Here is a 17,959-nt window from a genome sequence, read left to right on the forward strand (position 1 = left end):
AGTCAGGGTTGTGAACACAGGCACCCCAGGATTTCTTCCTGCTCTTGGATTTTTCAGCGCCGCCTGCCCTCCTTCCCAGCAGGGCTGGGGTCACTGCGGGGGGCCTGAGCCCATGTGCTGAGGGACACACTGCAGGATCCATCTCCACAGAGCCTCCTTCCGGAAGAAGACGGGTCGCCAGCTCCCTTTTTCATTGCTGCATAATGTTCATGGCACTGCTTATACACCCAGCTCCTCCATTCATCCACTAGGAGGCAGTTGACGCTGCTCAGGACTCCTGTTCTCATTTCTCTCCGGGGGACACTGAGGAGAGGCGTGGCCGGGCCACACAGAAGGCGCCAGGTTAGCTTTTGCTTGGTTGAGCAGCACTGGGGTTTGAACTTAGGGCCTTGCACCTGCAAGCGTGTGCTCTACCACTTCAGCCATATTTTTCAGGTAGGGAAGGTCTCTCCATTTTGCTTAGGGCCACTCGGAGCCGTGGTGCCCCCTACCTATGGCCTCCCGCGTGGCTGGCACCACCGATGTGTGCCACAGTGCACAGCTTGCCTGTGGCATCTCAGGAAATGTTTGCCCAGGCTGGTCTCTGCCTCCTGATTGGTGGGGTCGCAGGCCTGAGTTACCGTGCCTGACCTACGCACTGAGCTTTGTAAGGAGCTGCCACACTATTTGGGGTATGGTTTATGTCCCACTCCCCCACGGTGCACAAGTGTTCCAGCTGGGCTCCACCTCCTTGTAGAATTATTTGGTTCAGTTGTGTTTTTAAGGATTTGGGTGGGTTTTTCCCTAATGAACACTAACACCTTTTCATATGTTTATCTGCTATAGGCAAAATGTCAGTATTTTCTGAACATAGTTGTTTGTGGTTTTTTTTTTGTTTTTTCCAGTCCTGGGCCTTGGACTCAGGGCCTGAGCACTGTCCCTGGCTTCTCTTTGCTCACGGCTAGCACTCTGCCACTTGAGCCACAGCGCCCCTTCTGGCCGTTTTCTGTATATGTGGTGCTGGGGAATCGAACCCAGGGCTTCATGTATATGGGGCAAGCACTCTTGCCACTAGGCCATATTCCCAGCTCCCATAGTTTTTCTTTTTAAAATAAACTTTGCTTGGGCTGGGAATATGGCCTAGTGGTAGAGTGCTTGCCTCATACACATGAAGCAACGCGTTCGTTTGATTCCTCAGCACCACATATACAGAAAAAGCCAGAAGTAGCGCTGTGGCTTAAGTAGAAGAGTGCTAGCCTTAAGCAAAAAGAAGCCAGGGTCAGTGCTCAGGCCCTGAGTTCAAGCCCCAAGGACTGGCAAAAATAAATAAACTTTGCTTTTATTAAAAGACAGCTCCAGATTCTGTAAAGGACTATAAAGTTAGTACAAAGGATCCTTGGAAACGCACATCCAACATCTCACTTTAGTAAGATGCCTTTGTCCTGGCTCATGGCTCGTATTGAGACAGGGTTAACAGAAGTCTGGGCTTTAGGTATCCTGTTTGCTCCTGCCGTCCTTTTCTATTCCATAATCTCCCCCAGGAGACCATGTTAAAGTAATTGACACAAGCTCTTCTTGGCGGTGACAGCGTTTCCCACTTGTCTTGTTTTTGATGGCCTTGACAGTTTTGAGGAGGACTGGCTGGGTATTTCGTGGAATGCCCCTTCAGGGGGAGCTGCTGGAGTGTGATGTGTTCTTGTGCTGTGTTTATGGTGTTTGGAAGGAAGACCACGGAGCTGAGTCTTCTTTTCACTTCATGTGAAGGAAGCACCCGGTCGGCCCGGCTGAGCACTGTGGTGTGGCCCTGGACCGTGCACTGGGAGGGGGAGGGCTGCCTCCCGTGGCTCCCGTCACACAGCGATGACCTCCTCTGTTCTGAGTGTGCTCTCTGGAAGGAAGGATTCTGCACGCACAGATCTGTGTTTTCTCCGCTTGTTCATTTGTGTCTGGCTCACTGCTGCACTGGCATGGACTTGGGGTGCCATTTCTACGTGGGTTGTAATCCAGCAGCGTTTTCTTGTTTTCGCTGCTCACAGTCTCAGTGTTGACCACTGGCAGGGACGTCTGTTGGCGGGCTGTGTGACCTCCCAGGCCGTCCACTGGCCTCGTCTGTTGTTTGGTTAAGAATGCTGTTCTGCCCGGCACCACCCCAAGATCCAGGCTCGCCTGTGTGCCACCTGACCCCTCCTCTGACCAGCCGCAGCTCCAGGAGCCCTGGCTCCTGCCTTTGAGACGCCGCATCAGAAGCCAGGACCTGCGCTCTGAAAGTGCTCTGTGCTGGTGTGCTGCTGCCTCTGACTGCTCTGCTGACACGGGGAGACACACGTGTGTGCGTGTGCGTGTGTGTGTTTCCCTGTGGCACACCCCACGGTCACCTGTATCACACCCCAAGGGTACTGCATTGGGCTAAGTGCCATGTGTCTTGACACCTCCAACTCCAGTCTGCTATCACAGTCTGCCTCCTGCTCATTTGTGGCCCCCGCTACCACAGTAAGGCACCGTCCACTGACAGCTGCCCCCCCAGAGCACAGGGCCTGAGGCCCCGCAGACCCGATTCATTTACCAAGGCCTGCCATCCCTACAGGGGCCAGCTCCTGTCCCCCTGCCCCAGGAGCCCATGCCATGCAGAGTGGCACAGGCAGGTCATGTAGCGTGTCATGGTCCAGTTCCACTAACCTCCTAACGAAGCGACCCAGGGCCTCCAGCCAGCTAGACCAGAACGTTTTAGGAAAGCTCGGAGCAGCTTTCAGACTGGAGCCTCTGAGGCACAAAGACCCAGGGCTCTGCGACCATTAGCTTTTCCTCTCTGCTGGAGCTGGCACCGTCCCTGCTCTCTGGGATCCCCTCTCCGGTTCTCTTCCTTCACCACACGCTGACTGGCAGCTCACCCCGACGTGGTTTCTAGAATCTCCTGCCTGCTGCCCTTGGCCTCTGCCCTGATTCCAGCCTTGACCCCCGACTCCCAGCTTCAGCTGCAGAAGCAGCGGCTCTGCCTCTGCTGGTGCGGGCAGCTCTGGCCCCTGGTCTGCTTGAGCACCTCTGGAGCCGCACCGCCCTGCTGACCCCTTGCTCCACACCCTCGTCTTGACGCTGGCTGCGCCATGCGGAACGCAAACGCAGGTGCCAAGGCCTGCCGTGGCAGACTCCCCGAGTCCTGGTTGTGCGGGCCTCCCCTGTGATGTGTGAGCGTGGGGCGGTGTTGGCGTGGTGAGTGTTGATGCCAAGTGAGACCAGGGGGCCAGGGCGGGGGGTGGGGGCTGGGTCCATCCATGTGCGCTGTGATCCTTTCTTTTCCGGATTCCACGAGTGGTTGGGAATCAGGGCCGTGCCACAGCACACTGGTGACAGATCGCGAGAGGGACAAGAGCCACAGCGGAGCCTCTGCTGAGCCCCACACACGCCCGCCAACGCAGGTGAGGACGCCGGCACCACGGGGCCCCCCCACAGACTGCCCGCCCATCCTCTGCTCCCCACTCACCACCCCCCACAGACTGCCCGCCATGCTCTGCTCCCCACTCACCACCCCCCACAGACTGCCCGCCGTGCTCTGCTCCCCACTCGCCCGCGAGCCTGCCTGCCCGTCCTCTGCTCCCCACTCACCACCCCCAGCCTGCCCGCCCGTCCTCTGCTCCCCACTCACCCCCCAGCCTGCCCGCCCGTCCTCTGCTCCCCACTCACCCCCCCAGCCTGCCCGCCCATCCTCTGCTCCCCACTCACCCCCCCCCAGCCTTCCCGCCCGTCCTCTGCTCCCCACTCGCCCCCCCCGAGCCTGCCCGCCCATCCTCTGCTCCCCACTCGCCCCCCCCAGCCTTCCCGCCCATCCTCTGCTCCCCACTCGCCTCCCCCCGAGCCTGCCCGCCCGTCCTCTGCTCCCCACTCGCCCCCGAGCCTGCCTGCCCAGCACTGAGCTCACCCTCCTGGCTCTGGGCCACCCACTGCGTCATTGCTCTCATGCCAAGAACCCATCCCTCGCTCTCCCCTCCAGTCTCACACCTCGTGCCTGCAGCTGCCCCTCCAGCCCTGCCTTTCCGCCACTGTCTGGAAGAACACATGTCCTTTGTGCACCTCGGTCTGTCCACGCGGGCTCCCCAGCGGTGGGAGCCAGCACCGGACCCCAGTGCTGACTGTGTGCTGCCTGGCAGGGGCACGCAGGGGCATGGAAGGTCATATGGGACACACGGGGGGGGCACAGGAAGGCCGGGGCACGCAGGGGGGCTCGTGGAAGCCCCTCCTCCCGGGAAGGAGCTGTGGGAGCACTGCCGCCTCTCGGCACGGGACGCGCCCCAGGAGCACGGCCAGCGCATCCCCAGTGGGGGTGCCGGGCTCCCCTCTGCCCACGCCTTGACCTCACCAGCATGCTGGACCGGAGGGCAGGTGTGGGCGGCCGTCTCTGGCCAGGTGCTGGTCTGTGTGTCTGGGCTGCGGCTGCGCACAGAAGCACGCCACCCCCCACGCGTGTGCGACCGGGTGAGGTGGTTAAAATAAATCCGCCGGCGCCCCACGTCGCAGCAACAGCAAGCTCTGCGTCTCGCGATTTACCTTATAAATATCCTGGTGTGCTGGCAACGCCATGAATATTCAGGCAGCTTGCTCCCCACTGCCCTTAAAAAAGCACACGGAAGCTTTCATGTGTTGCTTTGAAATTGGCTTGAAAAACATCAGGCGCAAGCAACACCTGCATCCCGCCATCTGTGTAGAGGAGGGGGGACTCCCACCCACCTGGACGGGGAGGGAGAGCATCCACCTGGACGGGGAGGGAGAGCATCCACCTGGATGAGGGGGGAGGACACACACCTGGATGAGGAGGGAGGACACACACCTGGACGGGGAGGGAGAGCATCCACCTGGACGAGGGAGGGACAGCATCCACCTGGACAGGGAGGGGAGAGCATCCACCTGGACGAGGGAGAAGGACACCCACCTGGATGGGGGGGGACACCCACCTGGACGAGGAGGGGGGACACACACTTGGATGAGGGGGGAGGACACACACCTGGATGAGGAGGGAGGATACCCACCTGGATGAGGGGGGAAGGACACACACCTGGACGGGGAGGGAGAGCATCCACCTGGACGAGGGAGGAGGACACCCACCTGGACGGGGAGGGGAGGACACACACCTGGATGAGGGGGGAGGACACTCACCTGGAGGGGGGGGACACCCACCTGGATGAGGGGGGAAGGACACACACCTGGACGGGGAGGGAGAGCATCCACCTGGACGAGGGAGGAGGACACCCACCTGGACGGGGAGGGGAGGACACACACCTGGATGAGGGGGGAGGACACCCACCTGGACGGGGAGGGGAGGACACACACCTGGATGAGGAGGGAGGACACCCACCTGGACGAGGGGGGACACACACTTGGATGAGGAGGGAGGACACCCACCTGGATGGGGGGAGGGGAGGACACACACCTGGATGGGGAGGGAGGACACCCACCTGGACAGGGAGGGGAGAGAGAACATCCACCTGGATGGGGAGGGGAGGACACACACCTGGATGAGGAGGGAGGACACCCACCTGAACGAGGAGGGAGGACACACACCTGGATGGGGAGGGGAGGACACACACCTGGATGAGGAGGGAGGACACACCTGGACGGGGAGGGGAGGAACACACCTGGACGATGACGGGGGAGGACTTCTCTGTGCTGCATGGTTACTTCCTGTGATGTTCACCTTGCTAAACAGGTGCAAAAAGTGGGAGAAAAGGGAGAGTCAGAGGCTGTCCCCGGCTCCCCTTGCCAAGGGTAGGCTCAGCCACAAGACACGCAGGCGGTGCCTCAGGGACCCGGCCTCTCCTTGTGGATAATGCCAGAACCCAGTGTGGACTGGGCTCAGGAGTCCTGTGCTTACCCCACGACAGTTGCCTCTGGGGTGGCAGGGGTGGCAGGGGTGGGGGGGCGGATGCAGAACGAGAGCTCACAGCCCCTCCTCGCCCTTCCAGGGTAGAAGGAGCGGACGGTGCAGGGCCAGCCTCCCCCAGGCCCAGTTTCAGCTGTGAGCAGCCACCGCTGCCCCCCCTCAGCCAGGCCCAGGGTCCCCGGCACTGCCAAGGGCCATCCCGCCACCCCACACGCAGGCACGTCCGCCCTGGCCAGCAGAGGTGGAGCAGGGGAGCAGTGGGATTAAGCTCGCCAGTCACATTCTGCCTCGATCACCCCACATCATCCCCACGGGCCACAGGTGAAGAAGAAACGCCCTGTCTCCTGCCAGCCTGTAGGGCGGACCCCCAGGTCTGCCTAACACCAAGGCTGACTGGGCGGGAGTCGCAGAACCACAGTGGCCCCTGGAGAAGTCTTTCCTCTACCTCAGGACGAGGGTCAAGGACTCAGCCTGGGATGTGTAGCTGCCTGGTGAGCCAGGGCCAGTCCCTTGCTGCCCACCCGGGCTTTGTGAGCTCACCAATCATCTCTGGGCCTGGGGCGCCACCTGCTGTACAGAGCTCGACTGGCACTGGGCTGGGGACCGCGTCCACGATCCCTCTCAAGTCAGCGCACCCGAGCGCGGTCAGAACCGGCTTGGCCTGGGCTGTCAGCCCCTCCCACAGTCCCACAGAAGCCGACCTAAAACTGTCCCCAGACAGGAGGACCCACAGCCGTGCCTCGGCGGACACACACCTCTGAACGTGTTCAGAGACACAGAAGGCCAAAGCCGGTGCCCTCTAACCCTCGCCAACACGTGGCCCTCAGGGAGGTCACAGCTAGGGTTTCAGTTAGCAGGGGGCCCCTCCTTGAGCTGGGATGAGCCCTTGGCTCTCGTCACCTGGTAGAGGATCGAATGCCCAGGGCAGCAAGTGGCTGAGTGGTTCGGGCTCCACGGGGGCAGAGGGCGGTGGAAGCTCAGCTCCTCCTTGGCCGCCTGTCCGCACCGCAGTCCCCCGCTCTAGGTGAGTCAGCACTGAGTCACAGGACGGAGCTAAAGGGCGCAGGCTCAGCTCCATCTACCGCTGTGGGGACATCGGGCGCGCCCAGAGGTGTCCCGTCCTGACGCCGAGGGGGAAGGTCGCTCCCCCACCCCTTCTCTCCCTTGAGGCTTAGGCACCCAGCATGCCTCGTGTGGGGAAGTGAGTTCCCCCGGTGTGGGCCTCTGCACCCCAATCCTGGTCTCCCTAGACTTTGTCGCTCCAGCCCCCGCTCTAGGCATACAAGACCCGGGCACACGTGGCACGCCAGCTCCACTGCACACCTGGACGCCTGGTGAGAATCGGCGCAGTGCATGGGGTGCAGGAGCCAGGTCGCCAGATGCAAAGGGCAGGGGGTGGGGCAGGGGCAATGGTGGGAGCTGTGGGGAGGGAGGAGAGGCCTGACCTGAGGGATCTGTCCTCCTGGCTCGGCCCCACCCACTGCCCATCCACAAGAGCCCGCCCCCCTCATAAGGCCTTGCCCACTTCCCGGCCCCACCCACCACATGCCCAGCTCATCACTAGGCCCCGCCCCATCACAGCCCGCCCCCTCTCCCCCCCCCCCACCTCTCCCCCAGGGCCTTACCTGCTGACAGGAGGAGCAGTTGAGCCTCTCCAGGCAGAAACCATTGCACAAGGAGCTGGTTCTCGGGTGGGCAGGGGCCAGTCCTCAGCCTCAAAGACGAGGGCAACCCCGTGGGCACCAGGCAGTGGCAGAGCCCAGAGCTTCCTGGTACTGCCTGGGTTGGAGGGCACTGAGGACAAAAGATGACGGGGGCAGCGGTCCTGGTGCGGAAGGAGCATGAGGAAGGCAGCTGCAAACCTCCAGCTTTGTTTTCCCTCACCTGCTTCCCACTAGGGCCCCCCGGATGTCGGGGGGTGGCTGTGAGCCCCTGGTGGAACCCAGAGCCAGTCCAGCGGCATTCCTGCCCTTCACCGCGTTCCTTCCGATCCTTCGCAGGGGCCGAGGGCGCCCCTGGACTGCGTTCCCTGGCTCTCCCAGCAAATCCCGGGCACCACCTCTGCCAGCTACAGCGTCAGATGGTTTAGTCCCTGTGGCATTTTGAAAAGAATTCAATTAGTTTTCATTAGTATAGATTTAATCCATTTAATTAGTTTTAGCTAGTTTAAAGTTCTCAGTTAAAAAGGCAGGGTTTTCACACAGGAATTTCAGACTCCAGTCTTCTCTTTCCAAGTCGGAAGCCCCAATGACACAGGCACCTCGGGGAATGGGGAGAGGAGCTGGTCACGGGGGGGGGGGGCAGAGCACCCCTGTCCACCCTCTGCCCCGTGGGGCTGCTGCAACCACTCTGAGCAGCCAGCCCATTCCCCTGGGGATGGGACTGTGAAACGAGAGCGCCCAGCTGGCAGCTCGCAGGCCACCCAAGTGGCTAGAACTGCCCTCATCGGGCACCTCTGCCCATCCCTCTGCTCTGCCCACCGGTGGTCCTTCAGGTCGAGGGGCACTGCCAGTGGCCACCCAGGTCCTTGGAAGCTTTGAAATTCCCAGGGCCAGAAGGGCCAGGGACTTGTGTCCTGAGACCAGCTCTGGGACGCCCTCCCCAGCGGCCTGGCCCCGAGGCTCAGTGACTGATGGTGGGGGAGGGGGGAGGGAGTATGGACTGGGCCCCTGCCCGCCAGCCTGGCCCCGTGGTTCGGTGACCCACTGGGGTGGGCTGGGCCTCCAGCTTCAGGGCCAGTGTCCTGGACCTGCTGGGTCCTCTCACCCTAAGGCACCACATCACCCACTGGACAATGCCCACTGGACACGGCGGGTCCTGGGCAGGAGCCCACATTAGTACAGGGTCTTCAGAGCCCCAGAGGCCATGTGCATCTCAAGGAATGTGGCACACATTCCTGAAAAACCTGATTGGACTTGTGTTACACAGGATCTCAGCTCCTTGAACCCTGCCACCACCCTCTGCCCCTCTAGGCCAGAGCCACTGCCCCTATGACCCTGCCACTCAGCTCCAGTCTCACGCTTCGTAGCCCCTGTGAGAAGGGCTCTGCCTGGGGCTGCCTCTGCTCTCCTGCCCCCCCCCGCCCCCCCCCCCCCGGTTCACAGCATCCTCTGGGCTTCCACCTCCACGGCCTGCCTGGCCCCATGTACAGCCATGTCTCCTGCAGCCCAGAGGGAGAGGCCGCGCGGGGGTCAGGGCCTGGAGCTGGACGAGGGCCCATCACAGCAACATCAAACCAAACCCAGAGGAAAGATGCAGAAGAGCAAGTTCCGGAGCCTCAGCAGGAGAAATGCTCCTGCGGGTCAAAGCTCAGGACATAATATTCTGGGAATTTGAAACCCCAGCAGGGACTGTGAACGCCGGTCTTGTGACAGGGCTCCTGGGAGCGGAGTGGGAGCTGGAGGCAGCCCAGCCTCCAACAGCGTGGTAAAAGACAGGGAAACGGCACAACCCCGCGAGGAGGACAAATCCTGACGTCAGGTTGCAAGAAAAATGAAATAGGAGGAAACTCACATGCTCACCTATCAATTTGATGGTAGCCAGAGTAGGAGAAAACAACATTATAGCTGCATTACTAGCCACAGCAAAGCTGTCCAAGTGATTCATCTTCTCAAGACAGATAAACACAAAGGGCCACATCTAGGGATGGAATACCACACAGCTTTGAAAAGGAAGGCACACGTTCCAGAGAGAGAAGAACCCTGAGACACGATGCCAACCAATACAGCCAGTTACAGAAGGACAAATACCTCACGGTTTCATTGATAGGATGCGTGGAGATAGAGAAGGTGCCGGAGACGGTGGCAAGGGCTTCATGGCGACACAGGGACCTCACTCTCCCCAACTGTTCCGTACACGTGGTCAGAAGAACACATTTCAGCCATGCGCATTCTGACGCATGAGAGTGCAGGGGCGGGCTGGGGGAGCAGGCCGGGTGACAGCAGGCCCACACCTAGGTGGGGGTGGGGGGGGGTTCCTGGGGACCCTCCCAGGTGCGTGAGCCTCAGCCGAGTCCCACGGCGCCACCCGTTCACACAGAGCGTCCCTGAGAGCAGGGAAAAGAACAGCCCTCGGGGGCAGGACGGGCTGCCCCTGCCCTAAGCGGGAAGCAGCCCCCAACGGCCCCGTGCTCAGCTCAGCGAGGATCGAGTCCCCAGGCGGTGGCCAGCCCTGAGCCCGGGGCCGGGGCTCCCTTCACAGCCCTGGGAAAAGGCAAAGCAGGGCCAGGGAGCACTGCCATGAGCATGAAGTGTCAGAAACAGACACCAAGTAAGTCTCTCCCTTCAGGTCAGATCTGCTTGAACAATAAACTGGTACTGGAATCACACACACTGGCTTTCATTTGACGAGCACCCGAGTCCACATAAGAGCTGGGGCCACTGAACCACAGGTCCATTTATTTCAGAGCGAATGACTACCATGAGCTCACAGGTCACACAAACCATGCTTTCTCCAGTAAAAAAAGCACAGGCATTGCTAGGAACGGGGGAGAGAGGCCAGTGTGTTCAGTGGGCCGGGAGGGACAGACACAGAGAGAGGACCGTCGGCGACAGACAAGGTCCAGACAAGTGTGGTGCGGTGCCGGGGGGGGGGGGGCCCTCCGCCATCCGAACCCTCCTCCGCACACAGTCCTCCTCTGCACACACAGTCCTCCTCCCCACACAGTCCTCCTCTGCGCAGTCCTCCTCTATGCACACAGTCCTCCTCCGCGCACAGTCCTCCTCCGCGCACAGTCCTCCTCCGCACACAGTCCTCCTCCGCGCACAGTCCTCCTCCGCGCACAGTCCTCCTCCGCACACAGTCCTCCTCCGCACACAGTCCTCCTCTGCACACAGTCCTCCTCTGCACACACAGTCCTCCTCTGCGCAGTCCTCCTCTGCACACAGTCCTCCTCCGCACACAGTCCTCCTCCGCACACACAGTCCTCCTCCGCGCACAGTCCTCCTCCGCACACAGTCCTCCTCCGCACACAGTCCTCCTCTAGGCACACAGTCCTCCTCTATGCACACAGTCCTCCTCTGCACACAGTCCTCCTCTATGCACACAGTCCTCCTCTGCACACAGTCCTCCTCTGCACACACAGTCCTCCTCTGCGCACAGTCCTCCTCTGCGCACAGTCCTCCTCTATGCACACAGTCCTCCTCTGCACACAGTCCTCCTCTGCACACACAGTCCTCCTCCGCACACAGTCCTCCTCTGCACACAGTCCTCCTCTGCACACACAGTCCTCCTCTGCGCACAGTCCTCCTCTGCACACAGTCCTCCTCCGCACACAGTCCTCCTCCCCACACAGTCCTCCTCTGCACACACAGTCCTCCTCTGCGCACAGTCCTCCTCCGCGCACAGTCCTCCTCTGCACACACAGTCCTCCTCCGCGCACAGTCCTCCTCCGCGCACAGTCCTCCTCTATGCACACAGTCCTCCTCTAGGCACACAGTCCTCCTCTGCACACACAGTCCTCCTCCGCGCACAGTCCTCCTCCGCGCACAGTCCTCCTCCCCACACAGTCCTCCTCTGCACACACAGTCCTCCTCCGCGCACAGTCCTCCTCCGCGCACAGTCCTCCTCCGCGCACAGTCCTCCTCTATGCACACAGTCCTCCTCTGCACACAGTCCTCCTCTATGCACACAGTCCTCCTCTATGCACACAGTCCTCCTCTGCACACAGTCCTCCTCTGCACACAGTCCTCCTCTGCACACACAGTCCTCCTCTGCGCACAGTCCTCCTCTGCGCACAGTCCTCCTCTATGCACACAGTCCTCCTCCGCACACACAGTCCTCCTCTGCGCACAGTCCTCCTCTGCGCACAGTCCTCCTCTGCACACAGTCCTCCTCTGCACACACAGTCCTCCTCTGCGCACAGTCCTCCTCTGCGCACAGTCCTCCTCTATGCACACAGTCCTCCTCTGCACACAGTCCTCCTCTGCACACACAGTCCTCCTCTGCACACAGTCCTCCTCTATGCACACAGTCCTCCTCTATGCACACAGTCCTCCTCTGCGCACAGTCCTCCTCTATACACACAGTCCTCCTCTATGCACACAGTCCTCCTCTGTGCACAGTCCTCCTCCGCGCACAGTCCTCCTCTGTACACACAGTCCCCCTCTGCACACAGTCCTCCTCTGCACACAGTCCTCCTCCGCGCACAGTCCTCCTCCCCACACAGTCCTCCTCTGCACACACAGTCCTCCTCCGCGCACAGTCCTCCTCCGCGCACAGTCCTCCTCCGCGCACAGTCCTCCTCCGCGCACAGTCCTCCTCCGCGCACAGTCCTCCTCTATGCACACAGTCCTCCTCTAGGCACACAGTCCTCCTCTGTGCACACAGTCCTCCTCTGTGCACAGTCCTCCTCTGTGCACAGTCCTCCTCTGCACACAGTCCTCCTCTGCGCACAGTCCTCCTCTGCACACAGTCCTCCTCTGCACACAGTCCTCCTCCGCGCACAGTCCTCCTCCCCACACAGTCCTCCTCTGCACACACAGTCCTCCTCCGCGCACAGTCCTCCTCTGCGCACAGTCCTCCTCTGTACACACAGTCCTCCTCTGCACACAGTCCTCCTCTGCACACAGTCCTCCTCTGTACACAGTCCTCCTCTGCGCACACAGTCCTCCTCTGTGCACACAGTCCTCCTCTATGCACACAGTCCTCCTCTGTGCACACAGTCCTCCTCTATGCACACAGTCCTCCTCTAGGCACACAGTCCTCCTCTGTACACAGTCCTCCTCTGTGCACAGTCCTCCTCTGTGCACAGAGTCCTCCTCTGCGCACAGTCCTCCTCTGCACACAGTCCTCCTCCGCACACAGTCCTCCTCCGCACACAGTCCTCCTCCGCACACAGTCCTCCTCCGTACACAGTCCTCCTCTGTGCGCACAGTCCTCCTCTGTGCACACAGTCCTCCTCTGTGCACACAGCCCTCCTCTATGCACACAGTCCTCCTCTGCGCACAGTCCTCCTCTATACACACAGTCCTCCTCTGTGCACACAGTCCTCCTCTGCGCACAGTCCTCCTCTGCGCACAGTCCTCCTCTGCGCAGTCCTCCTCTATGCACACAGTCCTCCTCTAGGCACACAGTCCTCCTCTATGCACACAGTCCTCCTCTGCGCACAGTCCTCCTCCATGCACACAGTCCTCCTCTGCACACAGTCCTCCTCTGCACACAGTCCTCCTCTATGCACACAGTCCTCCTCTATGCACACAGTCCTCCTCTGCGCACAGTCCTCCTCTATACACACAGTCCTCCTCTATGCACACAGTCCTCCTCTGTGCACAGTCCTCCTCCATGCACACAGTCCTCCTCTGCACACAGTCCTCCTCTGCACACAGTCCTCCTCTATGCACACAGTCCTCCTCTGCACACAGTCCTCCTCTGCACACAGTCCTCCTCTGTACACAGTCCTCCTCTGCACACAGTCCTCCTCTGCACAGTCCTCCTCTGCACACAGTCCTCCTCTGCACACAGTCCTCCTCTGTACACACAGTCCTCCTCTGCGCACATTCCTCCTCTGCACACAGTCCTCCTCTGCACACATTCCTCCTCTGCACACAGTCCTCCTCTGCACACATTCCTCCTCTGCACACAGTCCTCCTCTGCACACAGTCCTCCTCTGCACACATTCCTCCTCTGCACACAGTCCTCTTCTGCACACAGCCCTGGCGCAAGGCCCAGGCCTCCAGTATCCGAGGACTGCAAGTCACAACATATTCTCAGGCGAAAGGGCTAGGATCTGTGCTCAGGAATGGAAGGAAGACGGAGATGATGGGAGGGAGGGGGCAGCAGAGAGGAAGGGAAGTAGAACACAGGGATGGGGGGTACAGGGCCTGCACACCCTGCACTTAGTACCGGAGCTGCCATGCCCGCAGAGCCTCACGTCCTTAGCCACTGAGCTCTGGGACACTGTGCAGTGGACCTGGGGCAGCATGGCTGCTCTGAAGTGGCCACGGATCTGTCAGTCACCTGGGCACCAGCCAATGGAGAGGTGGCCAGGCACACCTGGAGACAGCAGCATTTGACACTCTGCTGGGACGTCAGCTTCTGCTCCAGGACGGCTACCTCACTGGGAGTGGATCTGCCTCACAATGTAGTGTCTGGCTTGAGATAGTGACAGAGCCACAGACCTCTGCATGACCTGATCTAGGAAACCCCAGTGCTTCACCCTGTTGATGTTGTGTCCAGAACTCGGGGTCCACCAAGGAGCCAAAAGCCGATGTAATCACACGAAGAGTCTCTATCGCGTGCTTGAGCCTGGGCTCACGATTGTCACCAACGCAGCGGGTCTGAATCGAGAGCCCTGACCCTCCATTCAGCAGGATTTTTATAGGGCTTCCACGGTAGCACACAGCAAATCACATTTCATCATGGGAAAATCATAAAACAACACAGCAACGACATAGTGACTAAAGATGATTGGCTAACTTGTGGGCTTTACAATGATTGGTTTAAGAAAATGACCTAAGTCTCAGGGGTGTTTGCTTGTCCAAGTCATTCTTGACTTGAGGGGACATCTGGAATTTCCTGCTATTTTGATTACTGATTATGAGAGTTTCACTGCCCAAAGGAGTTATGGACACACTTCCTGGAATCTCTGCACGTCTGTATTTTGTCACAGGGGCAGGTTTACGGCCTAAGTCACACACCTGCTGGGAGTGGGCCTTGTTTCTCAGAAGTGACTACTCTCATTTATGAGGGACACATTAACCCTATTTCAGGAACACAAAACACACTGGCCACACTTCAATGCCTTTCCTTTGTGTCACAATGGCTAAAGCGTTCTAACTTTAACTGACCTCTGGTCAAATGAAGTCTCTCTGGCTACCTTGATTATTTGAGACTGCATTTGTTCAGGCTCTTCACACTGTCATGTTCTGCAGTTACTCCAGAAAGCTTCAGAGCCCGGTCAGGCCCAAGCTACAATATGGAGGGGCAACGGCTGCTCAGGTTCTTCATTGACCCCCAATGGTGATGTCCTGCTGAGGACTTGCAGCATCATACAGATCCCATTGGGGAGAAGTAGAGTAACAGGCTTCCTTCCCAAACCCCAGGTACAGGCCTGTTCAGCCCTCCCGGCCAGCTGTGCCAGGCTGCTGTGTCCACTGTCCTGGGTCCTGGCCAGCCAGTCACGGGCTGCTGGGATAGCTGGGAGATCACTAGGGTCAGCTGGCCTGGCTCAAGCTCCCGGCCCAAGAAGCAATCTGTTCCACCCTGCAATCTGGGTGTTGGGTCTCCCACCACCCAGTGAGGGCCATCAGGTCCCCCTGTCTCCTGGGAATGCAGCCTTCACAGATATCTGGTCTGGTCTTCTGGTGACACCACCAGCCCCCTGGCACAGCTGGCCTGAGGGAGGTTCCTGGCAGGTCCTGGACCAGGACTGAAGCCAGGACCACGGGGGACGACCTTTGTGTAGAAAGCAGCAGCCACCCAAGCCCTCTACGTGGGACCTGAGACAAATGGATGGGGGAGAGGCCCTGCTGGGGGAGGGGAGAGCAGCTCAGTGCCAGAGGGAGCAGAGCACGGGGCAGCAGGAGGTGGGCGAGGGGCCACAAATCCTGGATGGTGCCAGCACTCACCGGCCTGCCTCCTGTCAGGACAGAGCCTCCAGTGGACAGGTCTGTGTGGGGCACTCTCGCCCTCTGCATCTTCTTCTCATGACTCTGCACAGTGACCAGCACAGATATGCCCCAGGGCACTGGCCTTCAGCTCTTGATGTACGTGGGTAACTCTCAGCCATTATGAATAAAAATAGGCAAGCCTGTGTGTGTGTGAACATGTTCTCAGTCCTCAAGAAGGAGTGAGGTAGGGGATTTGAGTTCTACTGTGGACACACAACTGTTTCCAAAACAGGTGTAACATTTTCCGCTCTGGAGATATTGTGTACTTGCCAGCACTTCTATCGAGGGGTGTTCTAGTGGGAGGGATGTGGCCCTGGCTTGATGGGGAGGGACGAGGACACTGGGTGTATCTTCATGTGCTTGTTACTCATTTGCATGTCTGTGTCAAGTGTTTGTTCAAAATGTTTGGCCTGGCAGTGTCCAGTCAGAGGTGGCCACAGGGGTGGCCTGTCAGGACTCTGCTCTAGTCAGGATTAAACTCCAGTCAGACCCAGTCGTGGAAAAGAGGTGGAGGAAGTCACGGAGAAAGTCCAGGAGGAGGTGGAGGACAAAGCCCAGCAGCTCTGCTGTGGAGCCCTGACGTGATGCCGGGGCGGTGGCTGCAGGAGAGCACAAGGGCGCCCCGCACACAGGGCCACCCAGCGGCCGAGGCCCAGCAGAGCGGGAACAGCGGCATCCCTTCCGCCACATGTGGAGGATGGGGGCAGCCCCTACTGCGTCTGCCTGAGGGGCACGGCCTGCAGCCCCAAGGGCTGCCTCAGGCACTGCCTTGGGCTCAGGAGTAGCCCAGTGACGGGTGGCCAGCACCACTGCACGTACCACTGAGGTCCAGGGCCAAAGGTAAGGAGGCAGTGCCGAGGGCAGGCGTGGGTGTCCACACAAGGCCGCATCTCTGCTGCACCTAGGACCCCACGTTCTCACAGGTGGCCACCCCGCCTCCCTTTGGTTCTCTCCTTTCTCTTGTGCCCGCTTTCCCACCTGCCCATCTGTTCTGCCTCCCTACAGCTGAGTGAGGCTCTGGGACGGCCTACAAGGGCTGCCAGCTGCCAGTGACCTCGGCCTGCCCAGACACAGGCACAAAACCAAGCCCCGCCCTGCCCCCAGCGTTCTGCAGCCCCCGCCCCCCTGCTGGGAGCCTGGGGGCGTGGGACTTGCTCTCCTAGCCTTCTTAACCCAACTGGCTGGTTGGGGAAGGCCCGAGGAGGCTGGATGCGGGTGGGCTTCTGGGGCCCTGTCAGTACACTCACCTCAAACATGACTGCCCTAGCTGGAGTCCAACAGAGGGACAACCCAATGTGAGATGAGGCCACGTGCTGGTGTGGACAGCCCGCCGAAGCCAGCACGCTCGCTGGAAGTCCCTAGGACTAGGCCGGAGCGCTGACCTTTCGGCCGGCCAGGGCGTGAAACAGGCCCGGACCCGTGGGCCGGTGGCGCAGACCCACGCCACGGGGCGAGGGAGGGCCTCGGTCCGGGAGCGGGGAGCGGCCTGGTCTCGCCCCCCCCCCCAGGGCTGGGGCGGGGGGCCACGGTGCCGGGTGGGTCCCGCAAGGCCCAGGCCGTCAGCCCCGAACGGAGTCCAGGGCCCGCGTCTGCTGGGCGGGCCCGTGGAGGGGAGGCCGGGGGCCGGGGCGCGGCTGGAGGTCGCGTGGGAAAGGGGTGGGCGTCGGTGGGGAGAGAGGCGCGGGCGCTTGGGGGCCGGGGCCGGAGGAGACACCGGGAGAGGCGTGAGGGCGGCGGGCGCGACCCAGCGGGCGGAGGCCGAGGGGGCGGAGGCCGAGGGGGCGCGCGAGCCGGCCGGCGGAGCGCCCGCGCCCACGAGGCCGCCGGACCCGGGAAGAGGCCGGGCACCGAGCGCCGTCGGCGCGTGCGCGAGTCCCGGGAAGGGGGTGTGGCCGGGGGACGCCCCGCCCCTTTGAGTCCCGGCCCCGCCCCGCGAGCCTGTTCCTGGGGGCGTGGCTGTCTCCGCGCGCCCGCCGCGAGGCATGACGGGCACTGTAGTCCGCCTGCGCGGGACCGGGAGCGCGGCGGTCCGCGGACCCGGGAACCTACGGCGGGGCGCGGGGCTGCGTGCGTGGAGCCGGGCGCCTGGAGCCGGGCGCGGGCCAGGTCTGTGGAGAGCCGGGGTCGGGGGACCGAGGAGGGAGTGAGGGCGCAGGCCGGGATCTGCGCGGGCGCCGGGCCACCTGGAGGAGGTCTCCGGGCGCCCTGGGGGCCGCGGAGCGGGGCGACGCCGGCCGGGGCGTCGTGGGGCGGCGGAGCGGGCGGCCGAGGTCGCGGGCCCACCCGGGCTCCGCGGGGCTGCGGCCGGCCCGGTGCCCGGGGCTCACGGTCGCAGGGCCACCGCGAGTGGGTCCTCTCGCCGGGCTGCCCGGGGTCTGTGGTCCGCTGCCCGCCCCGCGCCCCGCGCCCCGCGCCCCTCCCCTCCCCGCCGCGCGGCCCCGGCCCCGGAGGAACCTCGTGCGTCGGCCCCAGCCGTCTGCGGCGCCCGCGCTGCCACCCTGGC

General features: G+C 61.5%; 2 protein-coding genes across 6 annotated transcripts in view; one reads left to right on the top strand and one right to left on the bottom strand.

The window, feature by feature from the left end:
- On the bottom strand, window positions 1-16,939 carry LOC125351384. 3 transcript variants are annotated; one of them, XM_048346086.1, is made up of 5 exons: window positions 16,704-16,939; window positions 7,474-7,940; window positions 5,604-5,666; window positions 4,519-4,581; window positions 1-303 (listed from the first exon to the last, which is right to left on the bottom strand). In XM_048346086.1, the coding sequence occupies exons 2-5, from the start codon at window positions 7,689-7,691 to the stop codon at window positions 54-56; spliced, it is 594 nt and encodes a 197-aa protein (XP_048202043.1). In that variant the 5' UTR covers window positions 7,692-7,940; window positions 16,704-16,939; the 3' UTR covers window positions 1-53. The 3 variants fall into 3 exon arrangements, 2 of the variants coding, with proteins under 2 accessions (XP_048202043.1, XP_048202042.1); XM_048346085.1 differs by lacking the exons at window positions 1-303; window positions 16,704-16,939 and adding exons at window positions 1,321-2,285; window positions 5,299-5,336 and having other exon boundaries at window positions 5,621-5,666; window positions 7,474-8,246; XR_007210939.1 differs by lacking the exons at window positions 1-303; window positions 16,704-16,939 and having other exon boundaries at window positions 4,222-4,576; window positions 7,474-8,246.
- Slc19a1 (solute carrier family 19 member 1) overlaps window positions 16,165-17,959 on the top strand; it is a 13,599-nt gene continuing 11,804 nt past the window's right edge. For 2 of the 3 annotated variants that reach the window (XM_048346084.1, XM_048346082.1), the window contains exon 1: window positions 17,410-17,562. The gene's annotated coding sequence lies outside the window, so the exon portion shown is untranslated. Of the gene's footprint in view, window positions 16,253-17,409; window positions 17,563-17,959 lie in introns of those variants that run through there. The other variant, XM_048346083.1, reaches the window with a different exon arrangement.

Source organism: Perognathus longimembris, chromosome 5 (genome assembly GCF_023159225.1).
Source record: "Perognathus longimembris pacificus isolate PPM17 chromosome 5, ASM2315922v1, whole genome shotgun sequence".
NCBI lineage: Eukaryota > Metazoa > Chordata > Mammalia > Rodentia > Heteromyidae > Perognathus > Perognathus longimembris.